Raw genomic sequence first — 20044 nt, forward strand, 5'->3', positions numbered from 1 at the left:
GATTCGCTAAATAAATAGCTAGATAAGTAATAGATAATAGAAAGATAGAAAGATAATAGATGATAGATAGATAATAGATAGATAATAGATAATAGATAGATAATAGATAGATAACAGATAGATAGATAATAGATAGATAATAGATATATAATAGATAGATAGATAATAGACAGATGATAGATAGATAATAGATAGATAGATAATAGATAATAGATAGATAGATAATAGATAGATAATAGATACATGATAGATAATAGAGAGATAATAGACAGATGATAGATAGATAATAGATAGATAATAGATAATAGATAGATAATAGATAGATATCAGATAGATAGATAATAGATAGATAGATAATAGATAATAGATGATAGGTAAAATAGATAGATAATAGATATATAATAGATAGATGATAGATAATAGATAGATAATAGACAGATGATAGATAGATAATAGATAATAGATAGATAATAGATAGATAGATGATAGATAATAGATAGATAATAGATAGATAATAGATAGATAATAGATAGATAATAGATTGGTTATAGATAGAAAGATGAGGTAGATGATGGATGGATAGATGGAAATAAGGATAGATAACAGATGACACGTTGCCCTCGGTGGTCCCGGTGACATAACCTTACGGCTCCTCTAGGGATCAGGTCGCCCCTCTCTCGCTGTCTGCCGGTTACAGCCGCACATCACGTGTCTCTTGGTTCCGGACGGTTTGGGTCTCACTTCTCTTTACACATTTTTTTTTTTTGTGACCACTTTGCTGTTCGGATTGACCACAAACCTCCGGTCCCAGGGGACGTTCTAATCTTCGGTGTCAGGTCCCTTCCTGCCACCGTCCACCTGTCACCCGCTGATTTGCACTTTTCACAATGTTTTTGTTTGTTGTTTTCTACATTATTAAACACTTGTGGGATTAGTTTCTGGAGCAGAATGTCGCTTTCTCAGTGCTGAGTTTTTCTTTAATTTTCTTGCAATTACTAAAGAGCCATGGAGTCACCAGCCCCAGAGCCGGGAGCTACGGAGCCTGTTCTGCAGCGATGCCCGGAGGCGGCCGGATGCTCAGCCCAGCTAGCAATGGCAATTAATCAAGCAGTGCCAGGCAAAGTCTGCAGCGAGCGCCCGGCTCCTGCCCCCAGCGAGGCTCCTCGGGGGCCAGGCTCTCCGCATGGCGCGGCGCTGCCAGCTGTGTCTGTACCTGGATCCTGGCTGTAATTATACCAGTGAAGGTTTAATCCTGCAGTCAGCACATGGCGCAGTCAGGAGGCTGCTGATTCCCAGCTGATTCTTCACTGCCTCCACCTGCAGAAAAGTGCTGTACAATGTTCTCTAGTGCTCTCTGTTATCCCCCAGGTCAGCCTGGACAGCGCATGACTTAATGAGATGATTAACAGAAAAAACAGAAAACTCTCAGCCCCCAAATCACTACTCTATGTCACATATCTAAGACCCTTCAGAAAATAAAATGTCACTATTTATTTTTTGTATATGCCATGTTCTATATAATTAACAATTAATTTATTAATAAATATAAATAATTACTTATTTTTAATTAATGAATTACTTAATTTGAACATGTGCAAAATATTTTTTTTTACATTTTCAGATTCTTTAGAATTCTATTTTTATCTGATACAAGGTCACAAATCCTCATATTAGAAATAGAGATTAATGATAAAATCCTGGCTGCTTGTAGCCACCACTAGGGGGAGCTCAAGAGCTTACGGTATATGTCTCCCATCCATCAGAGCTCCCCCTAGTGGTGGTTGAAGGCAGTCAGAATTTTATCATGTAAATTTCTGCCTGTGTGGAAGGAATGCTTTGGTTTTGGAGCTCTGTATCAGAAAAGCAGAACTGCGATTGTTAAGAAAGATAAATTAAGAATCAGCTTCTTGTTTTTTGGGGGCATAATACTTGAATCTATCAGCTTTCCTAATAAAAATGGCTAAGTAAAGGCCTGCATGGTGGGGGTCCAACTACTAGGATCATGTGGAGCCATCTGGAGGCAAAGTGACAATGTTTTTTTGCGAGTGCAGTCCATTGGGGGGTCACAGTGGTCAGACCCCCATTACTGGACATTGATGACCTAAGTGCAGAACCCAAGTTACGATGCATGAGTCAGTGCTCCAGGACCCCAAGCTAACATTTAAGATGAAGTCCAGCAAATATCAGGTGCCATGTCCAGCCTGCAACCGGGCATGCAGGTGTATGGGAGGGGTCTTCATGGAATAGTGCGGTGCACCTCTACACCATCTACAAGCTGTCATAAGTATTTTCCCGAGTTATTTTTCCATGTCTGGATTATTTGAGGCTAAACCTGTTATGTGTCCACACAGGCCACGGGCGTGAGCAGCAGACAGATCTTAGTGGCGGTTCTCCCCGGACTCCCAACATCCGCCGAGCTCTTCATTCTCCCCTATCAGGATGGCACCGAGGAGAATAAGAAGAAAACAGAAGATCTATCCCAGGTAATAGACATGTCCTGGAGAATTAGGCTGAGAAGCTTTAGATTACCCCCGAGAACAGACAGCGCAGTAGAAGGACGCAGCAGAGCTGAATTTGTTGCAGAACTGTTTCTTGTCTTCACTGGTTTCACCCTACGGAGCATTTATTGGCTCATAGTCACGTCATCGTGATGGAGAGTCTAGGGCGTCCATTCTCCGGGGGAAAGGTATTGATTGCCCTGGAATCTGCCCAAGGGAACATTGATTTGTATTTGTCACCCCGCTCTCTACTATGTTTGTGCTATTTGCATTTACTTTTCATGATGAACGCCCACACTCCAAGAACTGCAGGCACCGGTGCATGATGATGGAGTAGCGCCATCTGTGTAGGCAATATACAGTCCTGGCCAAAAGTGCCGGCACCAATGCACGATGATCGAGTAGTGCCATCTGTGTAGGCAATATACCATCATGGCTGAAAGTGCTGTCACCGGTCCACGATTATCGAGTAGCGTCTGCTGTGTAGGCAATATACCATCATGGCTGAAAGTGCCGGCACCAATGCATGATTATCGAGTAGCGTCTGCTGTGTAGGCAATATACAGTCATGGCTGAAAGTGCCAGCACCGGTGCACGATTATCGAGTAGCGTCTGCTGTGTAGGCAATATACCATCATGGCTGAAAGTGCCGGCACCAATGCATGATTATCGAGTAGCATCTGCTGTGTAGGCAATATACAGTCATGGCTGAAAGTGCCGGCACCAATGCATGATTATCGAGTAGCGTCTGCTGTGTAGGCAATATACAGTCATGGCTGAAAGTGCCGGCACCGATGCATGATTATCGAGTAGCGTCTGCTGTGTAGGCAATATACAGTCATGGCTGAAAGTGCCGGCACCAATGCATGATTATCGAGTAGCGTCTGCTGTGTAGGCAATATACAGTCATGGCTGAAAGTGCCGGCACCGATGCATGATTATCGAGTAGCATCTGCTGTGTAGGCAATATACAGTCATGGCTGAAAGTGCCAGCACCGGTGCACGATTATCGAGTAGCGTCTGCTGTGTAGGCAATATACCATCATGGCTGAAAGTGCCGGCACCAATGCATGATTATCGAGTAGCATCTGCTGTGTAGGCAATATACAGTCATGGCTGAAAGTGCCGGCACCAATGCATGATTATCGAGTAGCGTCTGCTGTGTAGGCAATATACAGTCATGGCTGAAAGTGCCGGCACCGATGCATGATTATCGAGTAGCGTCTGCTGTGTAGGCAATATACAGTCATGGCTGAAAGTGCCGGCACCTATGCATGATTATCGAGTAGCGTCTGCTGTGTAGGCAATATACAGTCATGGCTGAAAGTGCCGGCACCGATGCATGATTATCGAGTAGCGTCTGCTGTGTAGGCAATATACAGTCATGGCTGAAAGTGCCGGCACCAATGCATGATTATCGAGTAGCGTCTGCTGTGTAGGCAATATACAGTCATGGCTGAAAGTGCCGGCACCGATGCATGATTATCGAGTAGCGTCTGCTGTGTAGGCAATATACAGTCATGGCTGAAAGTGCCGGCACCAATGCATGATTATCGAGTAGCGTCTGCTGTGTAGGCAATATACAGTCATGGCTGAAAGTGCCGGCACCGATGCATGATTATCGAGTAGCGTCTGCTGTGTAGGCAATATACAGTCATAGCTGAAAGTGCCGGCACTGGTGCACAATTATCGAGTAGCGTCTGCTGTGTAGGCAATATACAGTCATGGCTGAAAGTGCCAGCACCGGTGCACGATTATCGAGTAGCATCTGCTGTGTAGGCAATATACCATCATGGCTGAAAGTGCCGGCACCAATGCATGATTATCGAGTAGCGTCTGCTGTGTAGGCAATATACAGTCATAGCTGAAAGTGCCGGCACCGGTGCACGATTATCGAGTAGCGTCTGCTGTGTAGGCAATATACAGTCATGGCTGAAAGTGCCGGCACCGGTGCACGATTATCGAGTAGCGTCTGCTGTGTAGGCAATATACAGTCATGGCTGAAAGTGCCGGCACCGGTCCACGATTATCGAGTAGCGCCATCTGTGTAGGCAATATACAGTCATGGCTGAAAGTGCCGGCACCGGTCCACGATTATTGAGTAGCGCCATCTGTGTGGGCAATATACCATCATGGCTGAAAGTGCCGGCACCAATGCATGATTATCGAGTAGCGTCTGCTGTGTAGGCAATATACAGTCATGGCTGAAAGTGCCGGCACCAGTGCACGATTATCGAGTAGCGTCTGCTGTGTAGGCAATATACAGTCATGGCTGAAAGTGCCGGCACCGGTGCACGATTATCGAGTAGCGGCTCCTTCTGTCACTATAGAGCAGCACATATGTGACTTCATGATCCCATCAATGACATGTCGGCCCCGACACCAGCAGTTCATGAGCCACCACATAAGGAGACTGCAACCACCAGGTCTCACTGGAGGCACCAGGCAGTTTTCTTTGTAGTCCTCAACTTTTTGACACCATCCCTCCAGAGTACAGGGTCCCAGTATCTTCATATTTTCAGCTTGGGCCCTGACACATTATAGGCGGCTTTTTTTATCCATGAGCTTTAGGAGCAGCTTCCTATGTGGATGACCCCATTCTGCCGTTCCTCTGCAGTGCGCCCTGGATTGTGTCCCCGGTTCACCTTTCTACTTTTGTAGATAACTACAGGATACTTACATGTGGATTTTCTTCCCCCTTCTCATCAGTAGACGTTCCTCCTTAGGTGGTCACTTCCATGGTTACTGGACGACTCTATGATATACTGCAGCTCCATCTTTGTTACATTTTTGTATCACTTTTGCTCCAGACCGATGAGAAAAGCTTTGCTGATCTTCTTGTGGCCTTCACCTTTCTGGTGTAAAGAAATTATTATCTTTCTGAGATTTTGTGACATTTCTCTTCCATGTGGTGCCATTGCTGACAACATGAAAAGTGAATGGGTTTTCTTTGCTAAGTATCACCCTTTATTAGTCACACTACTGTACACTGGTGTAATGATTAATTAGACTTACCAGTAGCTGAATAATTGTTAGAATTTTGTAGTCTAAGTTTCAGTTTTGCTCCTAAGACTTCCATTGGGGTGTACTCATTTTGCACCATGGTCTTGAAAGAATTTGATAGGAACATTTCTTTATTGGGTGAGCAAAATAACAAACCTTGTTTGCAATCAATGGCCGGCATTTTGTAGTATGGTATCCAATAGAAAATGTGAATTCTATTTCATTATTTTTCTGCAAAGTTGTTCATCTTGTGCTGCTGTTCTCCGGATATGTTGCTCTCTTTAGTGACTGCTTCCTCGGAGACATCATTTGATGTCCCTTTTTTGATGTGTATAACCCCAAGAATGTAAATTAGAAGTCTAACCTTCGTTCCTTTGAAAAAAAAAACAGCTGACATGTCAATATAGTATTCCAAATTGAGATATTCCATCTGACACCATCAGTGTCGCCTTCCATAAGGTCTTGTTGCTAAAGCTTCATGAGCACGCGTCCCTTATGTGGAGCTGTGATGACTTGGGTCGGTCACGTTAGTTCCTGATGTCTCTTGTTCTTCGTGTAACAGAAGGTTTTATGATCCCTAAGTTGCTGACTTGCTGCTGTCATCCTCCTTACCTGCAGCAAACGCCATCCTCCTTAACTAAGATCTCGGCCTCGACTGTATTTTAAATCAGGTCTTGAGAAATAATTGATAAGACTTTTCACTGGAAGATCAAAACATAGCTTGCATTTTCGTGATGACTAGGGCTGAGGTGCCATGTTCTCTGATGGATGTGCCGGGGGAACGGTGCTAACTCCACAGATTTGAAAATATTGTGGCCATAGGTGCACAACAAAGAGGCGAATTCCTGGAAATGAAGCACAGTTGTTCACAGGCATAAAGTCCTTCTCGGGCATTATGGACACCGGATCTTATCACGGAAATGTTTTTTACTGAACTGGCAAAAGTAATTATAATTCTTAAGGTGCCAACAAACATTACATAAATGTCAGCTAAACCTGCTGATTTTAAAGAAAAATGTCAACCCTCCAGACACTAGGTATTGGGCGCTTACCTCCTCTATTCCCCTCTGGACTTCTCTGTACTTTCTAGCCACTTCTGTCCACTCTAGACACCTCTCTCTTCTTCCAGACCCCTCTGTCTCCTCCAGACTCTTCAATCATCCTCCACATTCCTCTATCCCTTTTCAGACTCCTATGTTCTTCACTAGACGGTTCTGTCCTCTCCAGACTCCTCCAAATTCCTCCTCCAGACTCCTCTGATCTCCTCCAGACCCATCTGTCCTTCTCTAGACCCCTCAATCCTCCTACATATCCATCTGTCCTTCACTAGACCCCTCTGTTCTCTTCCAGACCCCTCTGTCCTCCTCTAAACCCCTCTGTCCTCCTCCAAACCCCTCTATTCTCCTTCTGGCCCATCTGTATTCTTCGAGACTCCTTTTTCCTCTAAACCCTTCTGTCCACCAGAACCCTTTCTCCTCCTCCAGACTGTTCCGTCCTTCCCTAGACCCTTCTGTCCTCTTCCAGACCCTTCTGTCCTCTTCCAGGCCCTTCTGTCCTCTTCCAGACCCCTCTGTCCTTTTCCAGACCATTCTGTCCTCCTCCAGACTCCTCTGTCATCTTCCAGAATCCTCTTTTGCCTCCATACCCCTCTGTCTTACCCTAGACCCATCTGTCTTCTTTTAGACTTGTCTGTCCTCCTCCAGACTCCTCTGTCATTTTCCAGACTCTTCTGTTGCCTCCAGACCCCTCTGTCCTTCTCTAAACCCCTCTGTCCCCCTCCAGACCCCTCTGTCCTCCTTAAAGGGAACCTGTCACCTGAATTTGGCAGGACCAGTTTTGGGTCATATGGGCGGGGTTTTCGGGTGTTTGATTCACCCTTTCCTTACCCGCTGGCTGCATGCTGGCCGCAATATTGGATTGAAGTTCATTCCCTGTCCTCCGGAGTACACGCCAGCGCAAGGCAATATTGCCTTGTGCAGGTGTGTACTACGGAGGACACAGCATGAACTTCAATCCAATATTGCGGCCAGCATGGAGCCAGCGGGTAAGGAAAGGGTGAATCAAACACCCGAAAACCCCGCCCATATGACCCAAAACTGGTCCCGCCAAATTCAGGTGACAGGTTCCCTTTAACACCCCTCCTCCAGACCCGTTTCCCCACACGCCTCCTCCAGACCCATTTCTCCTCCTCCAGACTCCTTTATCTTTCTTTTGATCCCTGATTCCTGTATCCTTCTCTAGACCCCTCTATCCTCCTCCAGGTTGCTCTCCCCTTCTCTAGATCCCTCTGTTCTCCTCCATACCCCTTTCTCCTCCTCCACACACCTCCTCCAGACCCCTTTTTCCTCCTCCAGACTCCTTTATCCTATTGATCCCTGTATCCTTCTCTAGACCCCTCTGTCCTCCTCTAGGCTGCTCTCACCTTCTCTAGACCTCTCTGTCCTCCTCCACACCCCTCCTCCAGACCCCTATCTCCTCCTCCACACCCCTCCTCCAGACCCCTTTTTCCTCCTCCAGACTCCTTTATCCTTCTATGACCCTCCAATATATTCTGATGCAGAATAAAAGAATGTTATCAATGAATTATAACTGAGGTAGTGCCATAATTAAACATTTTTATAAGGACATTTTGGGCCTCTCAGGACTTGGCAGTAGTTATTCTACACAGGCTCCTGCAGTTGCTTCTGAAGCTTGAGCTCTTTCGCCTCCTTTGCTCTGGTTCCCTGCACGCCGCCTATAGAGCTGAATATCAACTGTAGGGTTTCATGCTTTCAAGTAGGCATTATTTAGTGTTCAGAAATGCAATGTGGTTTGGTCCAAACAGGTGCAGTTTTATTACCTGGGCACAAAAGTATAATAGCAAATAAATGGTTCATTAAGCAGGCGCATATATGTCAGTGCAGGGTCACCCAAACAGATTACAGTACTTTCTCTTGGAGCAAACTTTATTCAAATAAGAGGTATAATCCCACCATATCTCGGTTCCACCTTCAGCCTGAGTTCCAGCGCCAATCCAATCAGAAGTGTTCAACTCCAGGCACAATTCACACTGAACAGGCTGCCACTTCCACACAATTCTCTGCAGCTCCAACACACAGACTGCTCAGCTTTCCTAGCTAACCCATGCAGTCTCCATTCAGAGAGACTCTGGCTTGTCTCTCTCCTAGCTATAGCTCACATTTTGGCTGGTCACTCACCAGCAGCACACTCGATTCTGCTCAACATCCAGCAGACCGACAAACCTCTAGTGAACACAGGCCCTGGTTCTTAGTCAAAGCTAGTCAGGTGCATCTAGCCAAGACCTGGAGTGCTACGATTTAACCCTAGCCTATCTGGCTTTGCTACATGTCCTATTCATTTCAATACAACCAGGCAGCTATACCCAACACAAACTGCACAACCCTTTCAACGCTCTGTATAATCTAGAAATTATCATCTTATCGTCCAGTGCATTCTGCAGGATTAGCCCCCATACGATCACACTGCCTCCGCACCTCGGTTCCTCCAGAATGAATAGTCTGAATTCTCAGGACGATCGGCTCAGACGTCAACGTGGCAGTGATTATTTTCCAGCATCTTATCGCTTTGGTAAAATGCAATTCTGAACTCCAGACATTTGGAGGAGGACGGTCCCTCCTGGCTCCAGCTTGAATATTATGTTCCGAGAGAAGTCTTTTCCTTATGTGATCCCCAAGTCTCAGTTGTCATAAAGCGAGAACAGATAGCGAGGGAGGAAACAGAGACAGAAAATACTCAAATGTGTTGTCTGGCCATCGACTCCACTCAGTCGTCTCTTTAGTGCTGCAGAATTCATGGATGCTGTCATATAACAGATCTGTGCACTAATATGGCGGTTGTAGAATTATTAGGGCTCCTGCTGTATCTGAGACTCCTCACATTTAGTTGCACTTTGAATTTTTCTTACAATGCTTTCCTAAAAAAAAACGTTTGGCATGACCAACATTCTCATCTGATCACATTCCGTGTTTTCGAGCAAAGTGGTAATGTGTTGCTCCTAATCACCAAAACTGTTACAAGGGACCTTTAGGCTCCAGATCTCAGATGATTGCAAACTCTGTGCCCCCAATAGCTGCACTCATGTAGCCTGACTGCCGGTCCATTCATTCCAGGGCAGAAGAGACCTTCCTGTGTCATTGCACATGCAGTCTGATTTGTGGACATCACGATATAGAAGAGACGCTGTGCAGAGTGATGTACGAGTTTATTGGAAATATTCAGCATACGTTGTAATTTATTCCTTGAAGTCCCAGGTGTTTGTATGTATATGAGTTCAGTGGGCGGTCCTTCTAGGGATTGACAGCTACCCGTGCATGCCGTCATAAAGGGAGAACTGTCAATCACTGGACTCGTATACCTACAAGTAACAGGGAATTCAATGAATAAAATGCAAGTTTTACTGAAAATTTTCCCAGAAAGTGTTGATCAATCTGATCGTCCTAGTGTGGCCAGTCCTGTATCTGTAGTCTCCTGGTTCTGGTGTGGTCAGTCCTATATCATTGTCCCCTGGTCCCGGAGTGGCCAGTGCCTGAACCTCGTATCCCGGTCCCAGAGCGGCCAGTGCCTCATCCATGTCCCCTGGTCCTGGAGCAGCCAGGGCCTGAACTTCGTCCCCTGGTCCCAGAGCTGCTAGTGCCTGAACCTCATCCCCTGGTCTCATAGTGACCAGTGCCTGAACCTTGTCCTTTGGTTCCGGAACAACCAGTGCCTGAACTTCATCCCCTGCTCCCAGAGCGGCCAGTGTCTGAACCTCATCCTCTGGTCCCTGAGCGGCCATGCCTGAACCTCATCCCCTAGTCCCAGAGTGGCCACTGCTTGGACTCTGTCCCTGGTCCGTGAGTGGTCAGTGCCTGAACCTCATCCTCTGGTCCCGGAGCGGCCATGCCTGAACCTCATCCCCTAGTCCCAGAGTGGCCACTGCTTGGACTCTGTCCCTGGTCCGTGATTGGTCAGTGCCTGAACCTCTTTCTCTGGTCCCAGAGCAGCCATGCCTGAACCTCATCCCCTAGTCCCAAAGTGGCCACTGCTTGGACTCTGTCCCCTGTTCCCTGAGTGATCAGTGCCTGAACCTCATCCTCTGGTTTCGGAGCAGCCATTGCCTTAACTTCATCCCATGGTTCCTGAGCAGCCAGTGCCTGGTCCTCGTCACCTGGTCCCGGAACGACCAATGCCTGGACCCAGGAGTAGTCAGTGCCTAAACATTGTCCCCTGGTCCTAGTGCGCCCAGTGCTGTTCCCAAAATCCCTTAGTCCCAGTGTGGCCAGTGTATGAACATTATTTCCCGGTCCATGAGTGGCCTAACCCTGATCCAGTATCTTAGAGCGGCATGTCTGAACTAAGCCCTAATCAGTGTCAGTGTACCTGACCCCTGGGGACAGCAGCTGCAGTACCGGGTTCTGCCCTGGACTGGTATCTGGCGGCAACCTGCCGCACAAGCCTGACCTCACCACTAGAGGCTCCAGTGAACACCAAGGTAGCTGCTTAGTTATGTCCCTTCCTGGGTAGGTCTGGCCCTGAGGGACAGTGGGTCCACAAATCCATGTGGGCCATGGCTTGGCGTAACATTCGTCTCCTCCTGCCCTATAACATCCTGCCTGCAGATCAGATACCATTTTCCACATGACAGGTTCCTTTTAATGACTGATTTTTCGGGAATGTTGACAAGTATGTGCTCTAATATGAATCCATATTCTCCATGTGCCATTATCAGGGGTCTGTCCGTTGCTCTGATGCTACATAATACAGCAGACATACGAGCCTTTAATCCCATGGGAAACCATCCATAGCAGATTAGGAGGTATGTCTTCTATGGATTGGGGACCTTTGAGCTTCCTTGGCCTATAGGATTCGGGTGCGACTTTCCCCAATAGCTACAACCCGTACTAATCATTCTGTAAAGCAGCAAATTTACCTTTTCTATATGTAAAAAATGCAGCGCAAGAAGCTCTTTCCCCCTCGAAATAGGTACTTGCGATGAAGGACAAATCTTGGATGGTTTCTCCGAGCTCTGAAATAATTACTCCCGAAATTGGACACGTTCCACCTCTGCAATAAAACATTATCTAATTTGTTATGCTGCTTTTAATATCTTCGACCTAGATCCTGCTTAATAAGAAAATCCAAATGCACTAGTGAGTCAGGTGTGGGACCGTGGATTAGGGTCTCTCTGGGCCCGTTCTGCAAAAATCACCGAAGGTTTAAATGCTGAGTTGGCTTCTGTAAGTTGACTCCGCTGCAACCACTGACCTAAATCAAACTCTTAAGTGTCTATCACTAATCACAGGAATATTAATCTTTCTGGCTAATTAGATGTTTCTATTCATTTCTTGTCCTTGGTGAAAAATGACTCATGAAAAATGAGCCCCATTACAGGATTATTCCTTCTCCTGACAACACATTTAATTCTGAAGATGAAGAAGAGTTAGCGGTGGAACCAAAAATAGTCCCAAGCGCTAATTATTTTTATAGGACTTCAACTGTAAGAGAAGATCCAAAGTTCAAGTGCGGAGCCGAGCGGGTTTTTTTTTCTGCCTAATGGTTCCTATAAAATGTTCACTGGGTGGAAAACCAAAAAGAGAATAAGGATTACGAGGCAAGTCAGGAAATAAAAACTTTTTAGCTTCAGAGAATAAAAGCTCTTTCAATATATTTTTTTTTATCAAGACAGTCAAAAAAATGTACCCCACCCTCGATCTCAACCCACACCTCTTTCTGCCCCTTATAAAAAAAATAGTTCTAGTACATTATCTAGACATCACTCATCGCTTTTACACTCTTTCACCTTGGACCCTTGGACACATCTCTAGATGCCCCCAATAACCCCCGAGGGGATAGGAAATATCAGCGCCTTCCATCTGGACATGAGGAAACACAGCCAGAGGCTATTGAGGTGGGACAAGAACTGGCAATGCGGCTGACGTACTGGTAGCCAGAGCAGTGTGGACTGGAGATGTAGTGCTATAGACTGGAGATGTAGTGCCATAGACTGGTGATATAGTGCCATAGGCTGGAGATGTAGTGCTATAGACTGGAGATGTAGTGCCATAGACTGGAGATGTAGTGCCATAGACTGGAGATGTAGTGCTATAGACTGGAGATGTAGTGCTATAGACTGGAGATGTAGTGCTATAGACTGGAGATGTAGTGCTATAGACTGGAGATGTAGTGCCATAGACTGGAGATGTAGTGCTATAGACTGGAGATGTAGTGCTATAGACTGGAGATGTAGTGCCATAGACTGGAGATGTAGTGCTATAGACTGGAGATGTAGTGCTATAGACTGGAGATGTAGTGCTATAGACTGGAGATGTAGTGCCATAGACTGGAGATGTAGTGCTATAGACTGGAGATGTAGTGCTATAGACTGGAGATGCAGTGCTATAGACTGGAGATGTAGTGCTATAGACTGGAGATGTAGTGCTATACACTGGAGATGTAGTGCCATAGACTGGAGATGCAGTGCCATAGACTGGAGATGTAGTGCCATAGACTGGAGATGTAGTGCTATAGACTGGAGATGTAGTGCTATAGACTGGAGATGTAGTGCCATAGACTGGAGATGTAGTTCTATAGACTGGAGATGTAGTGCTATAGACTGGAGATGTAGTTCCATAGACTGGAGATGTAGTGCCATAGACTGGAGATGTAGTGCTATAGACTGGAGATGTAGTGCTATAGACTGGAGATGTAGTGCTATAGACTGGAGATGTAGTTCCATAGACTGGAGATGTAGTGCCATAGACTGGAGATGTAGTGCCATAGACTGGAGATGTAGTGCTATAGACTGGAGATGTAGTGCTATAGACTGGAGATGTGGTGCCATAGACTGGAGATGTAGTGCCATAGACTGGAGATGTAGTGCTATAGACTGGAGATGTAGTGCTATAGACTGGAGATGTAGTGCCATAGACTGGAGATGTAGTGCCATAGACTGGAGATGTAGTGCTATAGACTGGAGATGCAGTGCCATAGACTGGTGATATAGTGCTATAGACTGGAGATGTAGTGCCATAGACTGGTGATATAGTGCTATAGACTGGAGATGTAGTGCCATAGACTGGAGATGTAGTGCCATAGACTGGAGATGTAGTGCCAAAGACTGGAGATGTAGTGCTATAGACTGGAGATGTAGTGCCATAGACTGGAGATGTAGTGCTATAGACTGGAGATGTAGTGCCATAGACTGGAGATGTAGTGCCATAGACTGGAGATGTAGTGCCATAGACTGGAGATGTAGTGTTATAGACTGGAGATGTAGTGCCATAGAATGGAGATGTAGTGCTATAGACTGGAGATGTAGTGCCATAGACTGGAGATGTAGTGCTATAGACTGGAGATGTAGTGCTATAGACTGGAGATGTAGTGCCATAGACTGGAGATGTAGTGCTATAGACTGGAGATGTAGTGCCATAGACTGGAGATGTAGTGCCATAGACTGGAGATGTAGTGCTATAAACTGGAGATGTAGTGCCATAGACTGGAGATGTAGTGCTATACACTGGAAATGTAGTGCCATAGACTGGAGATGTAGTGCTATAGACTGGTGATATAGTGCTATAGACTGGAGATGTAGTGCCATAGACTGGAGATGTAGTGCCATAGACTGGTGATATAGTGCTATAGACTGGAGATGTAGTGCCATAGACTGGTGATATAGTGCTATAGACTGGAGATGTAGTGCCATAGACTGGAGATGTAGTGCCATAGACTGGAGATGTAGTGCTATACACTGGAAATGTAGTGCCATAGACTGTAGATGTAGTGCCATAGACTGGAGATGTAGTGCCATAGACTGGAGATGTAGTGCCATAGACTGGAGATGTAGTGCCATAGACTGGAGATGTAGTGCCATAGAATGGAGATGTAGTGCTATAGACTGAAGATGTAGTGCCATAGACTGGAGATGTAGTGCCATAGACTGGAGATGTAGTGCTATACACTGGAGATGTAGTGCTATAGACTGGAGATGTAGTGCTATACACTGGAGATGTAGTGCTATAGACTGGAGATGTAGTGCTATAGACTGGAGATGTAGTGCCATAGACTGGAGATGTAGTGCTATACACTGGAGATGTAGTGCTATAGACTGGAGATGTAGTGCTATACTCTGGAGATGTAGTGCTATAGACTGGAGATGTAGTGCTATAGACTGGAGATGTAGTGCCATAGACTGTAGATGTAGTGCCATAGACTGGAGATGTAGTGCTATACACTGGAGATGTAGTGCCATAGACTGGAGATGCAGTGCCATAGACTGGAGATGTAGTGCCAAAGACTGGAGATGTAGTGCTATAGAATGGAGATGTAGTGCCATAGACTGGAGATGTAGTGCTATAGACTGGAGATGTAGTGCCATAGGCTGGAGATGTAGTGCTATAGACTGGAGATGTAGTGCCATAGACTGGAGATGTAGTGCTATAGACTGGAGATGTAGTGCCATAGAATGGAGATGTAGTGCCATAGACTGGAGATGTAGTGCCATAGGCTGGAGATGTAGTGCTAGAGATTGGAGATGTAGTGCCATAGACTGGAGATGTAGTGCCATAGACTGGAGATGTAGTGCCATAGAATGGAGATGTAGTGCCATAGAATGGAGATGTAGTGCCATAGACTGGAGATGTGGTGCCATAGACTGGAGATGTAGTGTTATAGACTGGAGATGTAGTGCCATAGAATGGAGATGTAGTGCCATAGACTGGAGATGTAGTGCTATAGACTGGAGATGTGGTGCCATAGACTGGAGATGTAGTGCTATACACTGGAGATGTAGTGCTATAGACTGGAGATGTAGTGCTATAGACTGGAGATGTAGTGCTAGAGATTGGAGATGTAGTGCCATAGAATGGAGATGTAGTGCCATAGACTGGAGATGTAGTGCCATAGAATGGAGATGTAGTGCCATAGACTGGAGATGTGGTGCCATAGACTGGAGATGTAGTGTTATAGACTGGAGATGTAGTGCCATAGAATGGAGATGTAGTGCTAGAGATTGGAGATGTAGTGCCATAGAATGGAGATGTAGTGCCATAGACTGGAGATGTAGTGCCATAGAATGGAGATGTAGTGCCATAGACTGGAGATGTAGTGCTATAGACTGGAGATGTGGTGCCATAGACTGGAGATGTAGTGCTATACACTGGAGATGTAGTGCTATAGACTGGAGATGTGGTGCCATAGACTGGAGATGTAGTGCTCTAGACTGGAGATGTAGTGCTATAGACTGGAGATGTAGTGCTCTAGACTGGAGATGTAGTGCTATAGACTGGAGATGTAGTGCTAGAGATTGGAGATGTAGTGCCATAGACTGGAGATGTAGTGCCATAGACTGGAGATGTGGTGCCATAGACTGGAGATGTGGTGCCATAGACTGGAGATGTAGTGCCATAGAATGGAGATGTAGTGCCATAGACTGGAGATGTGGTGCCATAGACTGGAGATGTAGTGCTATACACTGGAGATGTAGTGCCATAGACTGGAGATGTGGTGCCATAGACTGGAGATGTAGTGCTATACACTGGAGATGTAGTGCCATAGAATGGAGATGTAGTGCCATAGACTGGAGATGTAGTGCCATAGGCTGGAGATGTAGTGCTAGAGATTGGAGATGTAGTGCCATAGAATGGAGATGTAGTGCCATAGACTGGAGATGTAGTGCCATAGACTGGAGATGTAGTGCTATAGACTGGAGATGTGGTGCCATAGACTGGAGATGTAGTGCTGTACACTGGAGATGTAGTGCTATAGACTGGAGATGTGGTGCCATAGACTGGAGATGTAGTGCTATACACTGGAGATGTAGTGCTATAGACTGGAGATGTAGTGCTATAGACTGGAGATGTAGTGCTATAGACTGGAGATGTGGTGCTAGAGATTGGAGATGTAGTGCCATAGACTGGAGATGTAGTGCCATAGACTGGAGATGTGGTGCCATAGACTGGAGATGTAGTGCCATAGAATGGAGATGTAGTGCCATAGACTGGAGATGTGGTGCCATAGACTGGAGATGTAGTGCCATAGACTGGAGATGTGGTGCCATAGAATGGAGATGTAGTGCCATAGACTGGAGATGTGGTGCCATAGACTGGAGATGTGGTGCCATAGACTGGAGATGTAGTGCCATAGAATGGAGATGTAGTGCCATAGACTGGAGATGTAGTGCCATAGACTGGAGATGTGGTGCCATAGAATGGAGATGTAGTGCCATAGACTGGAGATGTGGTGCCATAGACTGGAGATGTGGTGCCATAGACTGGAGATGTAGTGCTATAGACTGGAGATGTGGTGCCATAGACTGGAGATGTAGTGCTATAGATTGGAGATGTAGTGCCATAGACTGGAGATGTAGTGCCATAGACTGGAGATGTGGTGCCATAGACTGGAGATGTGGTGCCATAGACTGGAGATGTAGTGCCATAGACTGGAGATGTGGTGCCATAGACTGGAGATGTAGTGTTATAGACTGGAGATGTAGTGCCATAGACTGGAGATGTGGTGCCATAGAATGGAGATGTAGTGCCATAGACTGGAGATGTGGTGCCATAGACTGGAGATGTGGTGCCATAGACTGGAGATGTGGTGCCATAGACTGGAGATGTAGTGCCATAGACTGGAGATGTAGTGCCATAGACTGGAGATGTGGTGCCATAGACTGGAGATGTAGTGCCATAGACTGGAGATGTGGTGCCATAGAATGGAGATGTAGTGCCATAGACTGGAGATGTGGTGCCATAGACTGGAGATGTGGTGCCATAGACTGGAGATGTAGTGCCATAGACTGGAGATGTAGTGCCATAGACTGGAGATGTAGTGCCATAGACTGGAGATGCTGTTCCGTAGACTGGAGATGAAGCTGACCAAGTAGCGAGAGGAGGAGATTCTGTGATTTGCGGCTGAGGACGACCAGCAACCGGAGAATTAACATTTTCCAACAATTGTGAGAGTTTTCAAGGTTGTGTGGGGCTTTTTGAGTGAGGGGCCCAGTCCTTGTTGGTTTTATACCCTTCACCATTGGTGGGTGAGAAGCTAACCAGGATTCTCATCTACAGAGTAAGATTGTTCACAACCTAAGGGATGAGAAATTTGCCCCCAAGGAATAGACGGACAGACGAATGACAGAATGTTCTCACTGGAAGGCAAGACCTGACACCAGAGTAAATTCTGTGTTATTTTGTCTCATGCCCCAGGATGGAGCACATGTCATTGTCTCCTTACCTCCACAGTAGCTTTCTCATGGTGCCCCCTGCTGGGTAATACCCTTTGCTATAGGGGAATTTGCATTTCTAGTTTACAAAATCGTATGTCATTTTTTAAGCTCGTTAAGTCGTTATATGGATATACCACCAATCTAAGCACAAGTGTCCTCCCCAGCAGTCCTGTAATGCTGCCCCCTGTGTGGAAGAGGGACTGCTGTAATTCTGCAGTTTTGAAGACAATTTTTTTGTCCCAAGTTGATGACCTTTTAATTGGTTTAGTTCTCTTAAATAATGAGGTATCAGAAAAACTCAATGCTGGCTCCCCACTCCCATCCTCATCGCTGCTAACCAAAATATTCATAGGGGTCCACCTGGCAGAGAACCCCTCCAATGTAAAAGGCGAAGCGATTCATGAGATCCCTGGTAAAGAACCGACTGGGGGAACACTCAGTCGGCCTCTGATTATATCAACAGAACAAATGTATCACTGGATGGAAGATGGGGTCAACAGGAGGATGGGGCTGCTGCTCATCAATGGGCCTCATAGGGGAAGGTTCATAATGTGAGACCCCCCTCTACAGTGCCCGTATACCCCCTCCACAATGCTGTATACCCCCTCCACAATACCCATATACTCCCCTCCACAATGCCCATATACCACCTGTCACGGGGTCCTTCTCCGGTACCACACAATCAACAGAGCTAGAGTATAGTAAACAATTCCAAGACCTTTATTTAGGCAAAAATACAAAAGGTCCATATATGATCCACCACACAAAGGATAAAATAGTCCAGAACACGAATGCAGTTCAGTAACAGGATAAAAGTTCAAAAATCCAGCAGAGGATAGCATAGTCCATATACTCTTCTTTCTCTCTGAGGTGCTGTGAACTCATCATCATTCCACACAGGGCTGATCTGTGTCTCTCCTCCCTGATATTTACAAGTCTCCCTCCTCATTCACAGGTCATGAGGGGGAAGGTCTCAGGGGCTCATTGTTTCAACAAGCTAGGTCAACATGTCATTAGCATATTAGCAAACAATACAGTGCTGTGGGGACTGATATCAGATGGCAGCAACAGCCATTCATCATTTAGCAAATAATTCATCCTACAAGAGAACACCATGAAAATAAGTAAAATAGAAATATACACAAAAATTATACCCACATAGCATATCACACCATCACACCCCCCTCCACAATGCCCGTATACCCCTCTCCACAATACCCGTACACCCCCCTCCACAATGCCCGTATACCCCTCTCCACAATACCCGTACACCCCCCTCCACAATGCCTATATACCCCTCCACAATACCCATATACCCCCCTCCACAATGCCCATATACCCCCCTCTACAATGCCCGTATACCCCCTCCACAATGCCCGTATACCCCCTCCACAATGCCCGTATACCTCCTCCACAATGCCCGTATACCCCCCTCCAGAATGCCCATATACCCCCTCCGCAATGCCCGTATACCCCCCACAATGCCCGTATACCCCCCTCCACAATGCCCGTATACCCCCTCCACAATGCCCGTATACCCCCCTCCACAATGCCCGTATACCCCCCTCCACAATGCCCGTATACCCTCTCCACAATACCCGTATACCCCCCTCCACAATGCCCGTATACCCCCCTACACAATGCCCGTATACCCCCCTCCACAATGCCCGTATACCCCCCTCCACAATGCCCGTATACCCTCTCCACAATACCCGTATACCCCCCTCCACAATGCCCCTATACCCCCCTCCACAATGCCCGTATACCCCCCTCCACAATGCCCATATACCCCTCCACAATGCCCGTATGCTGTGTCTCATAGTAAGTCCGTAAACCCCCTGATGCAATTACCCCGTCTCCATTTCTAGAGGTTGGCAGCCATCATGCTACGTGTCTTGGAATTATCCTTTAGCTGCTACAATGTGGAAACCTTACTGTGACACAGAATACAGGAGGCACAGAGCCTTTGTGATGTGCAGGAAAGGGATATTAGCAAAGTCTCTATTTTTTCTTAGCTTTTTTCATATTTTACAGGTACTTTCCTAGTTACTTGGATTTGCACTTTTCTCCACAATTTATTTTACTGAATTTTCTAAAAAAATAAATAAATAAATAAAAGAAAAGCTGAAACTGCTGTCGTTCTTCCTCCAATTCCCCATGGATGTGTTCAGGCAGATGGATGGATTTGTCTCACACAAGACAAATAAAATCATGCTTGTGAGTTTGCATAATCACATTTAACATTTCATGCCATTTGCAGAACATCGTAATCCTCGGATGTCATAGAACAACTCTGCTTCATGTTAGACAGATGTTCTGCAAA

General features: G+C 46.0%; 1 protein-coding gene across 3 annotated transcripts in view; it reads left to right on the top strand.

Annotated features, from left to right (window-relative positions):
* SORCS1 (sortilin related VPS10 domain containing receptor 1) overlaps positions 1–20044 on the top strand; it is a 702133-nt gene that overhangs the window by 651693 nt on the left and 30396 nt on the right. For all 3 annotated transcript variants that reach the window (XM_077258071.1, XM_077258072.1, XM_077258073.1), the window contains exon 23: positions 2352–2483. In XM_077258071.1, coding sequence (XP_077114186.1) covers positions 2352–2483 — 132 coding nt within the window. The remainder of the gene's footprint in view (positions 1–2351; positions 2484–20044) is intronic.

The sequence above is a fragment of the Ranitomeya variabilis genome, chromosome 4 (assembly GCF_051348905.1).
Source record: "Ranitomeya variabilis isolate aRanVar5 chromosome 4, aRanVar5.hap1, whole genome shotgun sequence".
Classification (NCBI taxonomy): domain Eukaryota; kingdom Metazoa; phylum Chordata; class Amphibia; order Anura; family Dendrobatidae; genus Ranitomeya; species Ranitomeya variabilis.